General features: G+C 44.9%; 1 protein-coding gene across 1 annotated transcript in view; it reads left to right on the top strand.

Moving 5' to 3' along the window:
* Positions 1-5,980: 5,980 nt before the first annotated feature.
* The window catches only part of NEDD4L (NEDD4 like E3 ubiquitin protein ligase), a 323,150-nt gene continuing 309,080 nt past the window's right edge, over positions 5,981-20,050 (top strand). The window contains exon 1 of the mRNA XM_066353218.1: positions 5,981-6,414. Coding sequence (XP_066209315.1) covers positions 6,367-6,414 — 48 coding nt within the window. The 5' untranslated portion in view covers positions 5,981-6,366. The remainder of the gene's footprint in view (positions 6,415-20,050) is intronic.

Genomic DNA, 20,050 nt, shown 5'->3' with positions numbered 1-20,050 from the left:
TTGTAGTAACTGTGCTCAGTGCCAGGTGGGCACTAGACTTAAGAAGGGGAGGGAACCACTTTGTAAATACTATATAAATCGCTAACCACTACGCTGCACACCTATTATTAACTAATAACGCTGTCAACTGTGATTTCTAAAAAAAAGAATGATGAGGCTGATTTGAATGGAACTTTTAGATAGGAAAAATATTGTTGCATAAAAACTCAATTGATGGCCCTGGCCAGTTGGCTCAGTGGTAGAGCGTCGGCCTGGCGTGCAGAAGTCCCGGGTTCGATTCCTGGCCAGGGCACACAGGAGAAGTGCCCATCTGCTTCTCCACCCCTCCCCCTCTCCTTCCTCTCTGTCTCTCTCTTCCCCTCCTGCAGCCGAGGCTCCATTGGAGCAAAGATGGCCCGGGCACTGGGGATGGCTCCTTGGCCTCTGCCCCAGGCGCTAGAGTGGCTCTGGTCGCAACAGAGTGATGCCCCGGAGGGGCAGAGCATCGCCCCCTGGTGGGCAGAGCGTCGCCCCCTGGTGGGCGTGCCGGGTGGATCCCGGTCCGGCGCATGTGGGAGTCTGTCTGTCTCTCCCTGTTTCCAGCTTCAGAAAAATACAAAAAAAAAAAAAAAAATTGATGGATTAAATAGACAACTAGACCCAATGAAATAGTTATTTAGCAAAGTAGAAGGGAGATCTGGAGAAATCACTCAGAACACAGCACAGACAGACCAGAAGGTAGAATCTGTTAAAGAGGCTAAGAGATACTGGTAACAGAATGAGAAGGTCTATGTACGATTCATAGAATCCCAGGACAGATATAGAGAATGGAGAAAGGGCAGGATTTTAAGAGATGAGAGATGAACATTTTCCAGAAATAATAAAAGGTGAAAATTCACATGTAGGAAAGCACAAAGTATATTAAGATAAATGAAAAGAAAGCCATCCACACATAGACCAATTATAGAAAGTTTAGAATACTAAGAACAAAAAGCAACTAAAGAGAAGGCAAATGACCTCCAAGGAACAGTAATTAGACTAAGAGCTGCCCATTGATTATCAACACTAGAAGCCAGAAATCAGAGAAATACCAACTTAAAAGTTCTGAGAATGAGACAACCATTTTATCTTAGATAAGACTATTGACTGCCTGACCAGGTGGTGGCGCAGTGGATAGAGCATCGGACTGGGATGTGGAGGACCCAGGTTCGAGACCCCGAGGTCTCCAGCTTGAATGCGAGCTCATCTGGTTTGAGCAAAGCTCACCAGCTTGGACTCAAGGTCACTGGCTCGAGCAAGGGGTTGCTTGGTCTGCTGTAGCCCCCCAGTCAAGGCACATATGAGAAATCAATCAATGAACAATTAAGGAACTGCAACAAAGAATTGATGTTTCTCATTTCTCTCCCTTCCTGTCTGTCTGTCCCTATCTGTCCCTCTCTCTGACTCTCTCTGTCTCTCCCACAAGGAAAAAAAAAAAAAAGACTAATGACTAGTTTTCCCTAAAGGTTGTCCTGTTCCCAGCAGCCCTCAGATAAATTTATTTTACAAGCCTAAGACTTCAAATGGTAAGGGTGGGTAAAAAATCAAGGATACCAGTCACATTAGGAACATTTATTTACATCTTTCCACATTCCATGACAGCCTTGAGTCTGCTTCTAATACATAATTTCACCATCTCGCATAGATAAAGGTAGATATTTTCAGATAAAGAAAAACTGAGAGTTTATCACCAATGGACCTTTACTAAAGGAATTCAAGAGGCTGTCTCTCAGGAAGAAGGAAAATGATCCCAAAAAAATGTCTAAGAAGCAACAAGGAATCCTTAGAAACAAAACTATAAAACATATTGGCAAAGCTAAGAAAAATGTATAATATAAGAATAATATCTAATTTGATGGTTTAATAAAGGACAGTATGAAACTAGAATATCATGGAAAAAGTTGATCAAAAGCAGCATTTTAAACTTCTTAAACTGTTCTGATGGGGGATTAAGATACTAACTTTTGTTTCTCGTAAATTAGGCATGCATGTAAACTATCAAAGATAAGCAGTATGAGAACAGAAATGCCACAATTAACATACCAACAAGGAGCAGGAAACAAACACAGCAAGAAGAAAACAAAGAACAACAATAGAACAACTCAATAAAAAGACACTTTAAAATGTAAGAAAAAATACAGTAAAATATGTGAAAGCAAATCCAGATAATTTAGAAATATTAATGAATTTAAGAAAAGTAGCCCTGGCCGGTTGGCTCAGTGGTAGAGCGTCGGCCTGGTGTGCAGAAGTCCCGGGTTCGATTCCCGGCCAGGGCACACAGGAGAAGCGCCCATCTGCTTCTCCACCCTTCCCCCTCTCCTTCCTCTCTGTCTCTTTCTTCCCCTCCTGCAGCCGAGGCTCCATTGGAGCAAAAATGGCCCGGGCGCTGGGGATGGCTCCTTGGCCTCTGCCCCAGGCGCTAGAGTGGCTCTGGTCGCAACAGAGCGACGCCCCCTGGTGGGCGTGCCGGGTGGATCCTGGCTGGGCACATGCGGGAGTCTGTCTGACTGTCTCTCCCCGTTTCCAGCTTCAGAAAAAAAAGAAAAAAAAAAGAAAAGAAAAGTAAATAGCTAATGAAACCAGTTAGAAGGCAGGTATTTTGTCAGATTCAATAAAATAGTAATCATGTATCTATATCTCAGACACTATTGTTTTTAGTATTAGAATGGAGAGCACATGGGTGTTTCAAATGTTTCTTTAAAAGCTTAGCTATTTTAATGCAAAAAAGATGAGCTATTTACAAGTCACTCTTTGCTACCTACCTCCAAACTTGTCAAAAGTTTGAGGCCTGGTTTATTTCCTTAAATAATGTTAAACACCTTAATTTTGTGAGATTTCTCTGTGCCAGTTCCAAAATGCTGCTAAGTGCCAAAATGACACCAGTTTTTACAGGGACATGGCCATCTTCAAAATGTCTGCTTCATGAGCTTGCTTTTTCAAGGACACAAATCACCGAAAATTGAGAAAAAAAATCTAGTGTTATTTATATGAAACAGGCAAATATGTGACACTACGCATTACTCAGCTTAGGGCACCTCTCAGACTTAAGATATAGTTTGCAATAATTTGCAAAGAGGCTTAGCATTAAAATGTTCCCCATTTGTGATTACCCCTTGTGCTTTACAACTGTTCTTGCTAACTTTTCATTTCTGCCAATCTAAGTGAAGAGTGCTCACCAAACACCCACAGTAACAAATCTAAGATGGTAAAAGTTGCCTCCAAAGGAAACAGAGTCTCTTCTGGAGAACAATCTACAAGTTAGGTTCGACATAATTGTCAGGTAGATGAAAAACAGATTGGAGGATGGAACGACAATTTTGCTTTGGCTAAGACTGCTGAGTAGTTTCTCTTAAGAGTTGTCCTCACTGCCCTCCCCCAAGAAACTGGATTACATCCTATTTCACTCCTCAAATGATTTGTGTACATTCATAGTATGTAATTTCCTCTAAATTGAAAAAGATTAAAAAAATCAGAATAATGGAAGATATGTAAAGAATAGGACGTCCTTCAATTTTGTTGTGCGTTAGAATGACCCACGGAGATTGTGAAACGCCTGAGCCTGCGTGGCACCCCTGCACCAATTAAATCAGAGTGTATGGAGGTGGGAGACACAGGGAAGGAATTTAAAACCCCCCAGCTGTTCCTATGTGCAGCAAAGTTTGGGAGCCACTGGGCAAAGCTGCCATTCTTAGTCTTCTTACATGCATGTTGGCATCACCTGGGAAGCTATTAAAATTATTGATGTTGTGTGCCTACCCTGAACCAATGAAATCATAGTCTCTCATGCGTTAACCAGGCCCTTGGTCGTTGTAAAGCTCCCCAGATGGTAACGATGGTATCCAGGGTAGAGAACATTGTACTAGGAGAAAGCTGGCGGGTAATCACCCAGGGGATTGATTTTTTTTTTAATGGGTGCTTTTATGGCTTAAGGCCATAAAATTGGTCCCGAGTTTCCTGATGGCCAAAGTAAATAGAAAAACACAATCAGTTGAAATAATCCATGTCATTCATAATGCAAAAGCTTATCAGTTTCTGAGAAGAAAGGAAGGTTTTTCTCAGAGGTCTGAAATACATGTCTTGTTTGACTCTTCTTACAGGGGCCTTTGAATGATGTTAGGGATCACAGATTTCATAAGCACCCCTATAATAAATGACAGATGGCAAGTTTCATATAGTAGTTTTTCCTAATTATCCCTCAGGGAAAGCCAAGGACATGACCCCAGAGTGCAGGCAGATACACTGTTGTGTGTGGGGGTTGGGGGTGGAGGTGGGGGTGGGATGGGGGTGGGGAGAGCAGTAATGATGCAGAGGGGCGGGAGAGAGGAACTATGACATTCCTATCTAGTGCCCAGGTCATACCTCCTCACCCAGAGATAAAGCCTGAAACTGTGCACTGCCAAGTATAGGAATGGTGTCCGGTGTAATTAGAAACTATAGTTTTCTTCTAGAAAAATTTAAAGATGTATTGCTTCTCCGCCCTACCCCGGCCCCTATTATATATATAAATCGTACAAAGCTTGACAAAGGCCTGGCTAGGGAAGGTATAGACGCAGTGACTTACATTTGGCCAGGAAAAATGAACAGAGACCAACCAATCTTTCTAAATGCTCCTCAATAAAGATTTTTTTCTCTGCTGGTATTTTGTGACATCCAAGTACTGTTGATTCAATGGCTCACAATTTGTAGAAAGTTTCTGAGTAGGGTGTTGACTGCATGGGGCTGAGTCTTGAAAGGAAACCCATTATATGGCACACGTTTCAAACCACAGTAATGTCATAGGGAAGCCAAGGAGAGCTTAAATTGGGATGGGCGTATCCTTTTCTTTAGCAAACAATCTAGGAAGGCGTACAGCAGATATTGTGTAAAGTAGCTGGGGTCCGCCATAGGGATTCTTTCCATCCTGTGAGTTCTCCTTTCTTAAGAAATACACTTGAGTGAAAATCCTAAATGCACCCTGTTAATAGCCAAGTAGGCACTTTGATGTTCTCTTTTCAAAGACAAATATCATGTTCAGCTTGTTTTATTTTTTGTACTCACAACTGCACTTCACATCTAAATTTAAGAAAATCTTCCTGAAAAAGTCGAGTGACAAATTTCTTTCACTTATTTAAAGTCGTCTCTGGCATTCTATAAATTGGAAGGATTAAACTAACTGCTCGCTAGAGAAACAGCAGCTGAGATGTGGAGAGAATCCTACGGTGGCCGATCAGACGTCTTAATGGTTTGTGAACGCGGAGAATAACCTTAAACTTGGGTACGTTATTTCACGTGTGGTTCACAGATAAGCTGCCTTTTATTCAAAGAACCACGTTGTCTGTTTTCGAGTAGGTAGGTGCTCGAAAGAGCGGGTGCTGTGTTGGTTTTGTTCCCTACAGGCAGTGGCGACTCGCGGCCACACCGCGGCAGCCTCTTCCCGGCTGGCAACCGGGCCTGCAAACCGGCTCCAGGGAGCTGACAATGCAGCCAAGTCCGGCGTGCAGGGGTTGCCCGGAATTTAAAGGGCTTCAGAAACACCCATCTTTCCCCCTTTAACAATTACGGCGAGCTCAAGGGGAAGAGGAATGAACTGAGTGTTGCGTGCTTCTTGTGGGACATGCCTTCAGTGCCCGCAAATGCCCAGCCCACCGCCTCCCCAAAGCAGAGGGAAAAAGGGAGAGGCGGGTGGGTCAGCGTGGAAGTCCCAGATCGCACAGGTACTCCTTGGCAGCCCCACTCTGCAGTCCGGGGGAGCCCGGGGAGCCCAAGCAAGAGACTCCCAGGCCTGGGGGTGGGGTGGGCGTGGGGGCAGAGCTCCACCACCCCCTCTGCCTGCCGCCTGCCTCCCAGCCTGGCCTGTGATTGGCTTGGGGGGCGCGTGTGCCCGCCCCAGCAAGGCGGGGAGGGTCTCCTCTGGGCGCCTGGTGGGAGGAGGCGGAGGAGGGGGCGGAGAGAGCAGGGGCTGGCGGGGTGCGAGCGAGGGGGCGGGTGAGCCGGTTCCGAGAGTGAACGGAGAGCAGGCTGGGCGCGGGGCGGAGAGCGCTCCGCAGGAGAGCTGGGCGGGAGGAGGTGCAAGGCGGGCCGCGGAGGGAAAGCCCGGCGGGCTCCGCGCGCTGCCGCACGCCGGCAGAAGCACCCGTGCTGCCGGCCGCTGCACCGTGGGCTCTCGGGACGCTGGTCCGCACCCGCCACCTTCCGGGAGGAAGCGGCGCGGGCAGCAGCCCAGCGATTGCTCGGGCTTCCTCACCTGCGGCAGGGCGCGCGCAGGGCCGGTGCGGAGCCGGCCGGACCCGGAGGAGGAGAGCAGACTCGGCCGCTCGCGCCGCAGCCCAGCTGTCGGGGAGTGCCTCTGACCCACGCGGGGCCAGCTCCATGGCGACCGGGATCGGGGACCCGGTGTACGGACTTTCGGAAGACGAGGTTAGCGGCTCTCCCTTCCCTCCCGGGACTCCCCGGGGAGTTCCTGCCGTTGCCGGCAGGGGGTGAGGACTAGGAGACCCCGGGAGTGTGCGTTCCCGGCTCCTGCAAGGGAACCCCAAACACAGGAGCGCCCCGATGCGGGTGTGGAGTCCCGGGCTGGGGTACTTGGGCCTTTCCGCCAGGCGTCTGCGCCCCCTCCCTCCAGCTAAGCGCATTGTTTGTAAATAAAGCCTCTATCGAGACGCCCTTGGAGCCCGGTTTGCTCGGCTTTCCGCCTTCGGGTGGGAGGAGGCGCGTGCGCCTCTGCCGGTGAGTTCCCCCTCGTTTCCCAGCCGAGCTCCGCGGGCTGTTGGGCAACTTTCCGCCTCGCGCCTTTGCAGCCGGCGAGTCCCTGATGTGTGTCATGCTTGTCTGGGTCGGGTTGGAGACCCGGGGCCCGGAGGCTCGTTACTCCGTTGAACTTTCTAACGATTGTGTCAGCAAGTGTTCTGATGCTTGTCACGGTGAGAGTAGGTGAACGCGTGGAGCTGTGTGTGTCTTGTCTTTCTGTTTCGCTGGGTCTGAAGCCTGTCGTGTGGATTTCAGGGTCTTTTTGATGTGTTTGTATGGGGCGGGAGAGGTCTAGGATGGTGGCACGTGCTCCTGGAAACTTGGAGGAAGCTTGAACCCCTGCCATTTTTATTGCCTCCCAAGGATCAAAGCTTTGCACCTCCGACTTGGGTGGAGAGAGGGAAGCTTAATCGATCCCTTTTATTAATAAAGCAAATTAAGTAAGCCACGCCCCGAAGGCTTTCAGTTTCACGGAAAGGGCTTTGTTTTTACCCTCACTCTCTCCTCGCAGTTTCCCCACTCCTCCTCTTTGAAATGATTCTGCTAAATCACTGCTTAGCCCTCGCTTGCCCAGCCGCGTGGCTCTTATTGGAGTGTTGCTCTGCCAAAAAGGGGGGTGGGAGGCCTGTCGCTGGCGCAGCGTGACAGGCCGGCTGGAGGGAGCAGGTAGGAGGGTTTGCCATCTGGCCGGGTGCATGCTCACTCAGGTCTGGCGCCCCTTTCGAGAGGTGAATTTACTACCCATGAAGCATTACTCAGCAGGGAGGTATTTCCTATCCTGGTTGTGCATTTCATGAAAAGTTGATGCCTGGAAATTCCGAGATTTCTGGATTTCTCTTGCTTCCTCTCGGGTCTTTCTTTTCTGAGGTCCCCTCTTTCTCTGGTGATGGGGGCGGAGTTAACGAAGAGGCTGCTATCTGAGGCAGAACCCACGTTATGGCTGCTCTTTCACCAGCTTTCGGACTCTGGTACGGTGTGTGTGTATGTGTGCTGTGTAAGTGTGTAATGGACTAGGGCGGAGAGGGTGTTCGTGGGTGTGACTTTTTTACCTCCCTTAAGGGTAGAGCTTTTCCTGGAGGGAAAGCTTGCTGTGGTATTTATTTTTATCAAAGAATGATCACAATGCAAATAATGTGTAATTTACATTTTTTGTTTTGCTATGCCGTGCTTGTGTAACATACTCTCCCGTTTTCTGTTGTGTGTGTGTGAGTGTGTGCATGCAGGTACCTGGGTGAAAAGTAGCATTGTTTCACTTGCCCAGGGGCTTCTCTTCCCCCTGGCTTCTCTCCCCTTTGAGTCGCTTTCTCTTTCATTCTATACTTCTCCATTTAATTAGTAGCAGTAGAGGGCAGGCAGGGAGCTTTTGGAAAGGTGCTGAGATACAGACATTCCTAAACAAAGAGCTAGAGGTATTGTGGAGGAGGAAGCCAGATGCATTTCATCTGAGGTCTTTTCAAAAATTATGTGAACATTTTTAACAGCTCCCTGAGGAAAAAAAACTGAACAACTAAGAAGTGTTTTAGGAAATATAATTGGATAAATGAATCATATGTATGCCACTGTTGTTTGGCCTTTGCTTACATTTGCAGCTAGTGTCAGAACCTATGGAGAGTGCTTGCCACTTCTGTCTGGATGAGTTCCTACTGAAGATGTTACCTGATGTCTCCTGTGAAAGTGAGGGATGGGAGAGGGTGGAGGGAATGTCGGGAATGACTGGCTTTGCTCCTGCATGTTGCTGGAGGGTATTGGGGCTGTCTGGGGAATAACAAGGGATGATGAAGTCATACTATTGATTGAGTGATGGTCATGTTGCGAGTACTAGTTAGTTCTGCACACATTATGTTACAAAAGACAAGTCACATCTGTCTTCCTTTTTCAGCTTCTACCAGTGAAAAATAAGGCAGGGCTGTTTTGATGATTTCGCATTTCTGTGGTGTTTGCTTTTTATGTGAGGTTTCGGGCTGTCAGGCTGGCCTTCAGAAAACCAGGGAATGTCTTTGTAGAATATTAACAACAAATTGTTGAATTTGCCTAGCTTGTTTTGTCTCCCTGGATGAGCCTGTGTAAGAAAACAAGTGGAAGATTTTTAACAGACTCTTCAAGTAGAATGCCCAGTGAAACCAACAGGAAGGTTGTTTTCCCAAGGCGTGTGAAGTATGGTGCACATGCTTGGTGTGCTGCAGAGCCCCGCACACAAGGATGCTTCGATTGCTATATGGGAGAGCCACCCTATCAGCCTCTTAGCAAAGTCGGCTTCCATACCAACGGACTTTATATTTTCACTGGAGGTTGATGAAAAGCATTGTATGTTTGAAGTACACTTAGTTATAGCTCATCTCAGGAAGACTCTAGCTCTAAGTGCTGCTGGTGGTAGAGCATTGCATTAACCTAGAAAGTCCCTAATGCTGAGACAGAGGGCATTGTTTCTAGGTCTGTCCAGTTTGTAGAATGAAAGGGATTAAATGTGGGCTTTGCTTGTGTGAGTGCGTGGGCTGTCAGCATTCTGGCTGCCGTTTCTCTGGTCAGGGTATAGATCATATTCACCCTGATCTAAATCAGGTCAGTTCAGGGAACCAAATTTGAAATCTCCATCAGAAGTATGTTTGGTGTTGGGGGGGATTAGCAAATTAACGAAACTTCTGATTCAAGGCCCAGGATCAGATCTGGGTTGGAATCGGAACAGTTTGGACTAGTTTCTACATCTGGCTTGCTTCCTTGGTGTTTTTTTGTTGTTGTTGTTTATATTTTTATTTGTATTTATATATTTTTGGCAGCCTGTAAGATGTTTTGGCACAGTTTACTAATGAATGTTACTGCTAACCTTCTGAAATATTTTTTATTATAAGATCTTACAGGTCCTTTATTGAAAAGATTTTCTAGTGGGTGAAAGTTTGAATGACAGCTTTCTTATTAGATGTGGCATTTAAAAGTTTTTTGGTGGTTAGAACGTGGCAAATGGCATAGACACTAAGGCCAGGCTGACCTGGGACAGGACTTCGCCGCTTTCTTATTTTAAACAAATACGGGTAGTTGGCTCATGTTCCATGTGCTTTCTCTGCACCTAGCACTTTGTAAAGCCTTTCTGCACTTCCTGTCTCATTTAATTCTCCTAAGGACCATGTGAAATTTGTCCTTGTTTACAGATGAGGAGTGGGGGGGGCTCAGAGAGGTTAAGTGATGCACACAAGGAGACACAGCGAGCAGATCACAGAGGCGGGATTTGAATCCAGTTCCATCGATTCCACAGACCTAGTTTCTTTCTTTCTTTCTTTCTTTTTTTTTTACAGGGACAGAGAGAGAGTCAGATAGAGGGATAGACAGGGACAGACAGACAGGAACGGAGAGATGAGAAGCATCAATCATCAGTTTTTCCTTGCGACACTGTAGTTGTTCATTGATTGCTTTCTCATATGTGCCATGACTGCGGGCCTTCAGCAGACTGAGTGACCTTGGGTCCATGCTAGTGAGCTTTTTGCTCAAGCCAGATGAGCCCGCGCTCAAGCTGGCAACCCCGGGGTCTCGAATCTGGGTCCTTCCGCATCCCAGTCCGACACTCTATCCACTGCGCCACCGCCTGGTCAGGCATCCACAGACCTAGTTTCTAACGTCTTCCCTTTCTTCCAAGCATCTTGAAAGGTCTTAATAGCTAAATTAATCAGCATAATATAAGGTGGAGGTAAATGTCAGGGGTTGTAAACTGAGGGCTTCTAGGTCAGAATTAACCAGGAGCCCTGCTCAGTTTGGTCTCTGTAGTGTTTTAAAGCTGGGGGATTTTCATGGAAAACGGTGAAAAATCTGGCTTCATGGTCACCTGGCAACAATCAGTGGGTCGATTTGTGGCTCTAGAGTTGGGGCGGATGGGCTAAACTTGCCACCAACTCCGCTGTGCCCTGTTGTCTTTGGGGTCTCCTTGCTCACGTGCCTGTAACAAACACAACAAACATTTAAGGTTAACCTTGGACACAGCTGCCATATTTTCTTTAAGATGCAGTCAGTTTTAAGATGCATGATTATTTTATGTACCACTATGAAAAAAATTAGTCAAGCTATGATATACTGTTGATTTTATGAAACATCTTTTTTTCAAAGGTATACTACAAAAACATGGATGTTTTAGAATTCACGAGTTACTCTAATTAGAAACCTGGGCTTTCAATTTCAACACCCTCACCCACCCACCCACCCAGTCAGTCAACACCTTTTAGTCGCTTGCTAGTCAGATTTCTGCTTTGCTGTCTAAGAAAATGGTGAGAATAAGGACAATGCTCTTAAATGGGCATTAGCAGAGAAGAAACAGGGAGCCCAGGTGCATCTCTAATTTAAAAAGAGTGGTCCGATTGTGTGTTTTCAAGAAATTACATGAGAAACCCCACACACCATCTTTGCAGTTGTGCAGAAATGGTTGCAAGATTGCTTTCAGCAATTATAGTGTAGATATTGTTTGGATCTAAAGGTAAATACCGAAAGCAGTTTTCTACAGGAAATTAGGACTTGCCCGTTGGTCCTGGTTCCAAGTGCCTGGGTCTGGCCCAGCACTGCTGCTTGCTGTGCCCTCTACCCAGCACATGAGCAGCCCCAGCTGCAGTCTAAGTGTGACCGCTAATATTCGAGAAACCTTAAAGGGCCTAGGTTTTATTGTGACACTTAAAAGCAGTTTTTAAAATTGACAAATATGAAAAGTATTGTTTTAAGTTCTACTCTCTTCCGATTTTTGTTTTCTTAAAGGAGTCTGTGAACTTTGAGAAATTGGCATTTTGGTGTATATTCTGTTTAGTGTTATTAGAAAGTTTATTCCAATTATTTTGTTACTGTAAAGTAGTTTCCTTGACTTAAGGAAGTAAAACTAATTTTGTCCAAAAGGGTGAGGACAATGGCAAAACTCTGGGATGATTGCAGTTTCTTGACCTGTGACCAGATTGCAGATTTGACCTGTGGTGGTGCAGTGGATAAAGTGTCGAGCTAGAGCACTGAGGTCGTTGGTTCGAAATCCCAGGCTTGCCTGGTCAAGGCACATAGGAGAGGCCACTGCTGCAGGTTGATGCTTCTCACTCCCCCTTCTCTCTCTCTCTCTCTCTCTCTCTTTCTGCCTCTCTCTTTCTCTCCTCTCTCTCGAATCAATAAATAAAATCTTTAAAATAAAATACAAAAAAGAAAAATAACGGGAAACAATTGAACAGTACTCAGCATCTCTTCAATGCAGAGAGTGCCCACGTCACCAGGAAACTTCCTGGAAAGTTCCTTTTGGATTCTGGGACCATCAATAAGCTTGATAGATATTCAGGATAATGCCTTTAGAATGTGGCATACTATGGAGTTCCTGCTAAATTGCTTCTGCATTCACTGTGAGGGGAAGACACTTTATGCTTGTTGATGATTTAATAACCTTTCTGTAATGTTCAGGTATTTAAATAATGTCATAAAAACTGTAGTTAGTGACTGATGGAGAAAGCTAATTTCTATTTGATATATTGAGACCATGTTAAAATTTTTGAGTTAAAAGATCTATTTAAACAGATTTTATTTCCACCTTTGAATTTGGGGTTTTAGACAAGTAGCAACAGTAAAATGAGATTCTAGATTAAGAGTTTTTAAGTTTTAAGGTCTTTGAATAAGTGTTTTTGTCTTATTGATACATTTGTTGATTGATACATAGTGATCTTCTGGCAATTCAGTTAAAGAGGGTTAAGATAATATACAAGTAACAATGTTGATAAGTATTAGGGTTGTAGTATTAATGAAGTGTGTGAGAAGTATGCCAAAATGATACTTTCTGTTTTTATATTGTTTCTCTTCTAGGTCACAGTATAAGCAACTGTGTTTCATTTTGTAACTATAGGTGGCAATGTTTGTGCTGTTCTCTGTTTAATGTTGTTACTTGTTGGCTTGGGAGTTGCTTGCAGGTAGAATCAGAAAATGGGAGCGTATTGCAGAGATGAGGATGAAGCAACTGGATCTAGAAAACAATATTTTCCTCCAAACTAAAAAAAAAAAAAAAATTATTCTGCCTGTATTGTGGTGGCGCAGTGGATGGAGCCTCGACCCGGAACACCGAGGTCACTGGTTCAAAGCCCTGGATTGCCAGGTCAGGCCAATACAACAAGCAATCAATGAGCAACTAAATGAGTTGATACTTCTTGCTCCCCCACCCCCTCGCTCCTCTCTGTGTAAAATTAATCAATAAAAAAAATCTTTAAAAAATTATTCAATAAAAACACATATGTAATATTTCTCACTGTGCATAATATCAGGAATCATCAGTTTCCCAAGTTTTTCAAGGGTCCCCTTATCTAGGACTTTTTAAAATTTGGGAGAGGACAAGGTGTTTGGATTTGGGGGGGGAGGGAAAGCCTGACAACATACAAACACACAGAGAAAGTCCTTTGAGAACCTCTGTCTTTCTTCTTGGGTGTGTAGGGACTTCTAAATAATTCTAGTTCTGCTATGCATACCATTCCTTAATAACTGTCCTTGGCTTTGGAAGACAGTAATTATTGTCACTTGGGTATTTGGTAGCTGGAGATATCTTTGAACCCCACTCCATACCATGGCTCAGCTTCTCTCAAAGAGAAAAGGGGTGTAATGCTCTAGGATATATCAGATCTTATTGTGTGGACACATAGGATCTTATAGTTGTAATGTTTGATTCTGAATCCGAGTGGCCTGAATGCTGACTATTACTGTAATATTTTAGATGACAAAAAAGCCATATTACATAAGTTTGTCTGGGGTAACTAACCACCTTAAGTTGATACTTCAGTTGACTTTTTGTTCCTGACACCAGAATCCTGTATTGATTCCGAACTGGCCAAGTTTAATGGTTAAGATATCAGATTTCCTGGCTGTCATCAAGTTCAGTATTTGAAGACTTCCTGGCAGGCAAGCTTCCATTGAGAGATTTCGTATTCTTTTTATACCTCCTGTTCACCAAAGAAAAAAAAGGGCCATTCAAAAGTGGGTTTTCTTTTAGTGTAAATGCTGTGGTCTGAGATGTACACTGTGAAGATGACACTCTGAATGGCTTGTGAGGATGGGGTCTCATGAAGAACCATTCCATTGCTGGTTAAGGTGCCCCCCCCCCCCCCCATGGCTGCCCAGGCATCTCGAGTGAAGCTTTGATGGATCTCTTGAGTGGCTCAGGCATGCGTTCGCCTCCTGTCTACGATGTGGAGACTGCTCTGTCTCCCTCTGTGTATGATTGGGCACCTCCTGATGAGGAGAGGGATGCCTTGGTGCAGTGACATTGCGCCCCCAATTCTTGGTCTCACCCTTAACAGAGTTTTCAGAGTATTTCCTGTTTTCAGCCACGTTCAAGGCCTGGCTGTTCTTGGTCTCCTCAGATGCCATTCTGGACCCGCTTTTTGATGTGTCTTCCAGAACACTTTGTGAAGCCGGACTTCTGTTGTGAGGGGCATGTTGAGATCTTTATAGTAGAAAGAGAACCGCCCAGCACATTCACACCCAGTGGGAGGCCACACTGCATAGCCCCAGCTGAACATCTGTTTTAATGTTTGAAATTGCAGAGTGAAACAGGTTTATTTTAGTGATCTATGGTTTAAAGTTTCCTATGTACATTTTGGCATCTGTGTTCATATCACCCACATGATGACTCTAGTGAAGACAGGCCTAAGTCTCGGGAAATGTGGAAAGTGAAGATTCCTAATTTTTCCTGTTTCACTGAGGATGTTTGTGTTGAATGGGTTTTCTTTCCCTGTGAAAGTGTTATTTTGTTTTTATGTTGGAAGTCACTTTGGTCTGGCTTTTCAGAAAATGGAAGTAAGCCTCAGCTATGTATGTATGTATGTATGTATGTATGTGTGTATGTGTGTATGTATGTATTTACAAAGACAGAGAGAGACAGAGAGAGGGACAGATAGGGACAGACAGACAGGAAGGGAGAGATGAGAAGCATCAATTCTTCATTGCAACTCCTTAGTTGTTCAGTGATTGCTTTGTCATAGATGTCTTGACCAGGAGGCTGCAGCCGAGTGAGTGACACCTTGCTCAAGCCAAAACCTTGGCCTCAAGCCCGCGACCTTTGGGCTCAAGCCCGCATGGTCGTGTCTGTGATCCCACACTCAAGCTGGTGAGCTCATTCTCAAACCAGATGAGCCTGTGCTCAGGCTGGCGACCTTGGGGTTTCAAACCTGGGTCCTCCGTATCCCAGTCTGGTGCTCTCTGTCCACTGTGCCACCATCTGGTCAGGCAAGTCTCAGCTATTTAGAGAATTTCTTCATTTAGTAAGCATTCAGTATTAACTATTAATGAAAAAAAAAGTATGTGTGAGTATCCCACTAAATTAAAAGCTCCACATAGTTAAGGATCTCCCAACTACCTTAGAATCTGAAGGATGGAAATCTGTTGAAAATCTTATGATTTCTTTTCTATTTTTTAATATTTTCTTAAAATTGTTCAGTTATACTTAAAAATGTTCAGTTATATAAGGACAGTCAGTATTACTTTATATTCTTTTCGGGTGTGCAGCACAGTGGTTAGACATTTATATGACTTGTGGAGTGATACGCCTGTAAGTCTGGAACGCACCTGGCCGTACATCGTTAATACAGTCCTGCTGACCGCACTGCCGAGGCTGGACTTCACATCCCTGCGACTTGTTCTTCTCGAAGTCTTCATTTTCCTCTCAGTTAAGAAGTGATTTTTCTTTAGGTGTCATCATAGTACTAACTTCGTTTTGGCAGTTCAGTTTGGAAAGGGAAAGGGGTGTAAGGCTTAAAGAAAAAGCATAACTGAGAATCACTTTGCTTTCTTTTAACCTTTCTTGTTCCTTTTGTGCTTCATGCATTGTGAGTGATAATTGGATCCTGCCATAAAACCATCAGTTGGTTTTTAAACTTTGAATGAGCTGCCTTTTCTCCCTACTTGTTAACGCCAGAGGATAAATGTGTAGGGAACCTGGATTAAGCCCTCTCTGGAGGGAGATGAACTTCTCTGTGTTGAGTTCAGTATGTTTGTGCTGATAATGGAGAAACTGGCATGTGCCGTGCCACCTGTCTTTGGAATAGCTGTCTTCACTGTCAGGGAATGTTATTCGTGGAAAAACTTGCTTGAAGCTGGGGGTAAGAGCTTTCTCCATTCCTTCGAGAAAAGAGGTAATGACAAAGTCTTGTGCAGCCCTGGGGATGGCGGGCTGGGTGGGGAGATACTGAAGAATCTTTTAATAATACGGAGATGTCAGTAATTTAATATTCAGTGGGAAAAGTAGGTTACGAAACAGTGGGTGCACTGTTTCTGTAAAACAGTAGGATCCTCTTGCAGTTAAAAAATGTTTGCACATAGAACAAAATGACTAGGACTACTTCTCAGGATGTTAGTTAATGGTAGTTCTGTTTGAGTATTTTTGCTTTACATTTTCTATATTTCTTCTACCATGAGCCTTTTTTTCCACCTTAAAATAAAAGTTTAGAAGTGAGGCAGAAAGAAACCTCCCAAATGCATGTATTTCAAGCTGTCGGTAAAAGAGCAGTTGTTCACTACAAATATCAGTGGAGTTTGAGCCTGTGTGTCTCGAGGGCCGCTTTGCGCTTTGTGTCCAAGGAGGCTGCGGTCATTTCTTCTCACTCTTCCTGTTGGGCACTCACCATCAAGGTGGGAAGTGAGGAAAAGGAAAGGGCTGACGGGTTTTCAGAAATAGTGAATTAGGGTAAATTAGATTTATTTCTTTCACCTGTAAAATAGATGTTTCATTCTTTCCACTATGGACCCGTGAGGTTTGTATTTTCATCCTTCTCTGCACTACTATTGCATAAAAGTAATTTAAATCTTTAGTAGCGTTCTGAAATTTTTGTATGTGTACGCTGAAAATTATATAGCCTGTGATCAAACTCAAACCCGTTTCTCTTTCTATTTTTCTGTGTTTTGACTTGGAGGTCTTGTTATTACCAGATTATAGCACTGGATAGTTTGAGGTGTAGCCATGTGTAGCTATCATCATTGGTGCAGATATCTAAGTGACTGGAACTGATTCTTGGTTTTGCCCTCCAGCTGACTTGTAACGTCTGTTAGAGCGTCCGGGTTTCCCAGAGTATGTTTCATGGTGCTCCCTTCACAAACTAAAGGGTGCAGTTAGCAAATACCATGTTAGGTCTAATCTGAGACATGTCTTTATCACCTTTCCCCCAGCTTAAAACACTTAAAATTTTTTTTCAATTACAGTTTACACTCACTATTATTATTTTGTATTAGTTTCACGTGTATAGTGCAGCATAGTGGCTAGACAGTCATGTGCTTCATAGAGTGTTCCCCCCAATATTTCCAGTACCCATCTGGCAGCATGCAGAGTTATTACAATACTATTGGCTATGTTCTCTATACTGTCCTTTACATTCCCATGACTGTTCTGTAACTACCAGTTTGAATTTCTTAATCCCTTCACCTTTCTCACCCAGCTTCCTAACTCCTCCCCTCTGTCTGCCATCAGTCTTTTTTCTGTGTCTATGAGTCTGTTTCTATTTTGTTTATTTATTTTTCTTTAGATTCTACATATAAATGAAATCATATGGTATTTGTCTTTCTCTTTCTGACGTATTTCACTTAGCATAATACCCTCTAGGTCCATCCAGGCTGTCGCAAATAGTGAGATTTTACTCATTTTTGTGACTGAGTAGTATTGTATTGTATAAATGTACTACAGCTTTTGTAATCCACTCATCTGTTGATGGGCATTTGGGCTGCTTCCGTAGGGTTGCATATAGTCTTTTGAATTAGTGTTCTTGATTTCTTCGAATATGTTCCCAGAAGTGGAAACACTGAGTCATTAGGCAGTTCCATTTTTAATTTTGTGAGGAACCTCCATACTATTCTCCTTAGTGGTTGCACCAGTCAACATTCCCACCAACAGTGCCCTATCTTCTAAGCCTTTTATTATTTCTGAAATAAGGATGCATCTTACAACTGATACGTGTATTTAATGTGGCAGAGGGTTTCTTGCACTCACCCATACACCCTTGTTCCCCCACCCCCCAACAGTTTACAGGTGATGGTATCTTAGAGCTATGGCATTTGAGTTGGCCAATATCAATTTGTGTATTTATGATGGCCCATGTAGCATAGTAGATTATTGATAGTTGTCATGGAGACTGATTTTACCTGTTTTGTTCAGTTATGATGTGTCTCATAAATACCCACCTGTATGGAGCAATAAGGACATGTGCTTCCTGTGGCTTTCTCTTAAGATTAAGGAAATCCTATTCCAAGGATCACCAGGAAATCTCTTACTGTGTCTGATTGACCCACAGAGGCTTAGATCTGCTATCCCTCAGCAAAGCCAGTGAGAAAGAGGGGGTAGAATAATCTTTACTGCCTTAATGGTCCACCCCTTGAGCTGGGGTGAAGTCTGTAATGACACTACAGTCCACCCCTTAGATAACCTGCTTTCAAGTCTATACACCTTCAGAAATGCCCACGGATTCATGAAAGCACATGCTTCCTTTCCTCAGGGAGAGAGGCAGCTGAGTGTTCATCTAAGCGTTGCAAGGGTCAAGGATCTCTGGGTGATACACTGTTCCTTCTCTTACACTTGAAAGAAGGTTTTTTTTGTTTGGTTGTTCCTTTTTGTTGTTTTCTTTTTAATTGTATAATGACTTATGGCTTAATAGGTTATGCCCCCCTTCCCCAAAACAAACATCCAACCTACAGTGGTCAAAGGGAATCAGGACACCTCAATAAACCTCCCGTTTGGAGAGGAGGGAAAAAGAAAACAGTGTAGTAGTTTGCAGAACAGGAATAGCAAGGAGACTTGCCTTGGTCAGCCAGTCTGGCAGCTTCTGGGTCCACTGGTTTATGTCCAGTGTGAGACTCTCCCTTGGTCTTTGTCCTCTACAGCTGCACCTTGATGGGACAGACACTGGCGAAGTGGGTCCTGTGTGGGGCATCAGGGTTGTTTATCTGCAGGTTGAACAGCCATAGGCTGGATTCAGCTGAGCTGAGTATTTGGCAGTATTGTGCCTTTGAAAACAGGATCCACGTTTGTTTGCTTCCTGTCTGTTCCATGGGCTGCTAATGACAGCAGACGAAAGGTCTTACCTAGATAAAGTCTCTGGCAATGGAATTTCTGTGTCTTAGTCACAGATCTCTATACCCTGTTTATCCCCATTGCTTCTGCCTTGAGGCAAATTTAAAATAGCCTTGAATGAGGAGGTACACAGGTGGTTCCAAGAGACAACAGGGACACTTGAACCCATGCTACTTTTGCTGTGCCTTTGCAGAATGACCAAGTGCCCCAGACTGGGACTTGGCACTTAAAGGGCCTTTACGCCTCCCCCACTCCCACTCAGCCATTGCACTTCTTTTTGTACAAAATTGGTGATAGGCCTCTTGAGCGCAAGCAACAGCAACCAATTCTGCCAAATTGGTGCAGAAAGGGTTTTACTGAAAGGGTTTGCATAGCACAGAAGAACCTGTCAAGCCAAGAGCCAGACCTCGACAGCAGACCAGGCAGTCTGGCTACCCACAGTCGCAGCCAGAGAACCCAGGGGAGTCGCCTAGCGAGGGCCCTCCGGGCCTCCGGGCATTGATCACCTCTGACACCGGTCCTGCTCCATCTGGTGCTGTGAGGTGGTGTTCTTCCTGCTACAGCTGTACCAGCTCTCCGCTCCTACCTGTGTTGGGCCCTCAACCCCTCTCAGGCACAGTGACTCAATGGAAGGGCTCACAGACCCAGACATTGTTGTGTGCAGTTATGTTTTATTACAGTGAAAGGGAAATAAAATGAATCAGTGAAGGGAAAAGTGAAGGTCGGAGGAAACCAGAGCTTCTCAGAGTTTTCATCCAGAGGCGTCCCACAGGAAGCACTGACTCCTCCAGCGACAGTCGTGACAGCATGGATGAAATGTTGTCTGTAGGGAGTCTCGTTAGAGACTGTGCCCAAGGCTTTTACTGGGCACTGGGCACGGGTGTGCCTGCTGCCTGGCACGTGCTAAAACTCCAGGCTCCCAGAGGAAAGCAGGTGTCGAGCATAAACCACATGGTGTGCACGCGACCTAGGCACAGTTCTCACGCAGGAGAACGGCCGATATCCACGGAAGGGGCTGTTCCCCATTTCAGTGTTCAGAAGCCAGCCAAAGCCAAGCCTGCCAGCAGGCCATTCTAAGGCTGGCAGTCCCCGCCTGCTTTGCAAATTATTGCAAATGCTTTTCTGCACGCTTTCTCTCTGAGTCCCTGGTGGGAAAACTCAGGCAGGAGCCTCTGATTCGCCAGCTGCCATCATGCTCACAACCCCTGCTGCTGGGGCGCGGTGTGAGGGGCTTGTCTTCCTTTCTTTAAACTTTTGGTTTCTGTGGTTTGAGGTAGG

Source organism: Saccopteryx leptura, chromosome 11 (genome assembly GCF_036850995.1).
Source record: "Saccopteryx leptura isolate mSacLep1 chromosome 11, mSacLep1_pri_phased_curated, whole genome shotgun sequence".
NCBI classification, from domain to species: Eukaryota; Metazoa; Chordata; class Mammalia; order Chiroptera; family Emballonuridae; genus Saccopteryx; species Saccopteryx leptura.
This window is presented reverse-complemented; position numbering and strand designations above follow the sequence as displayed.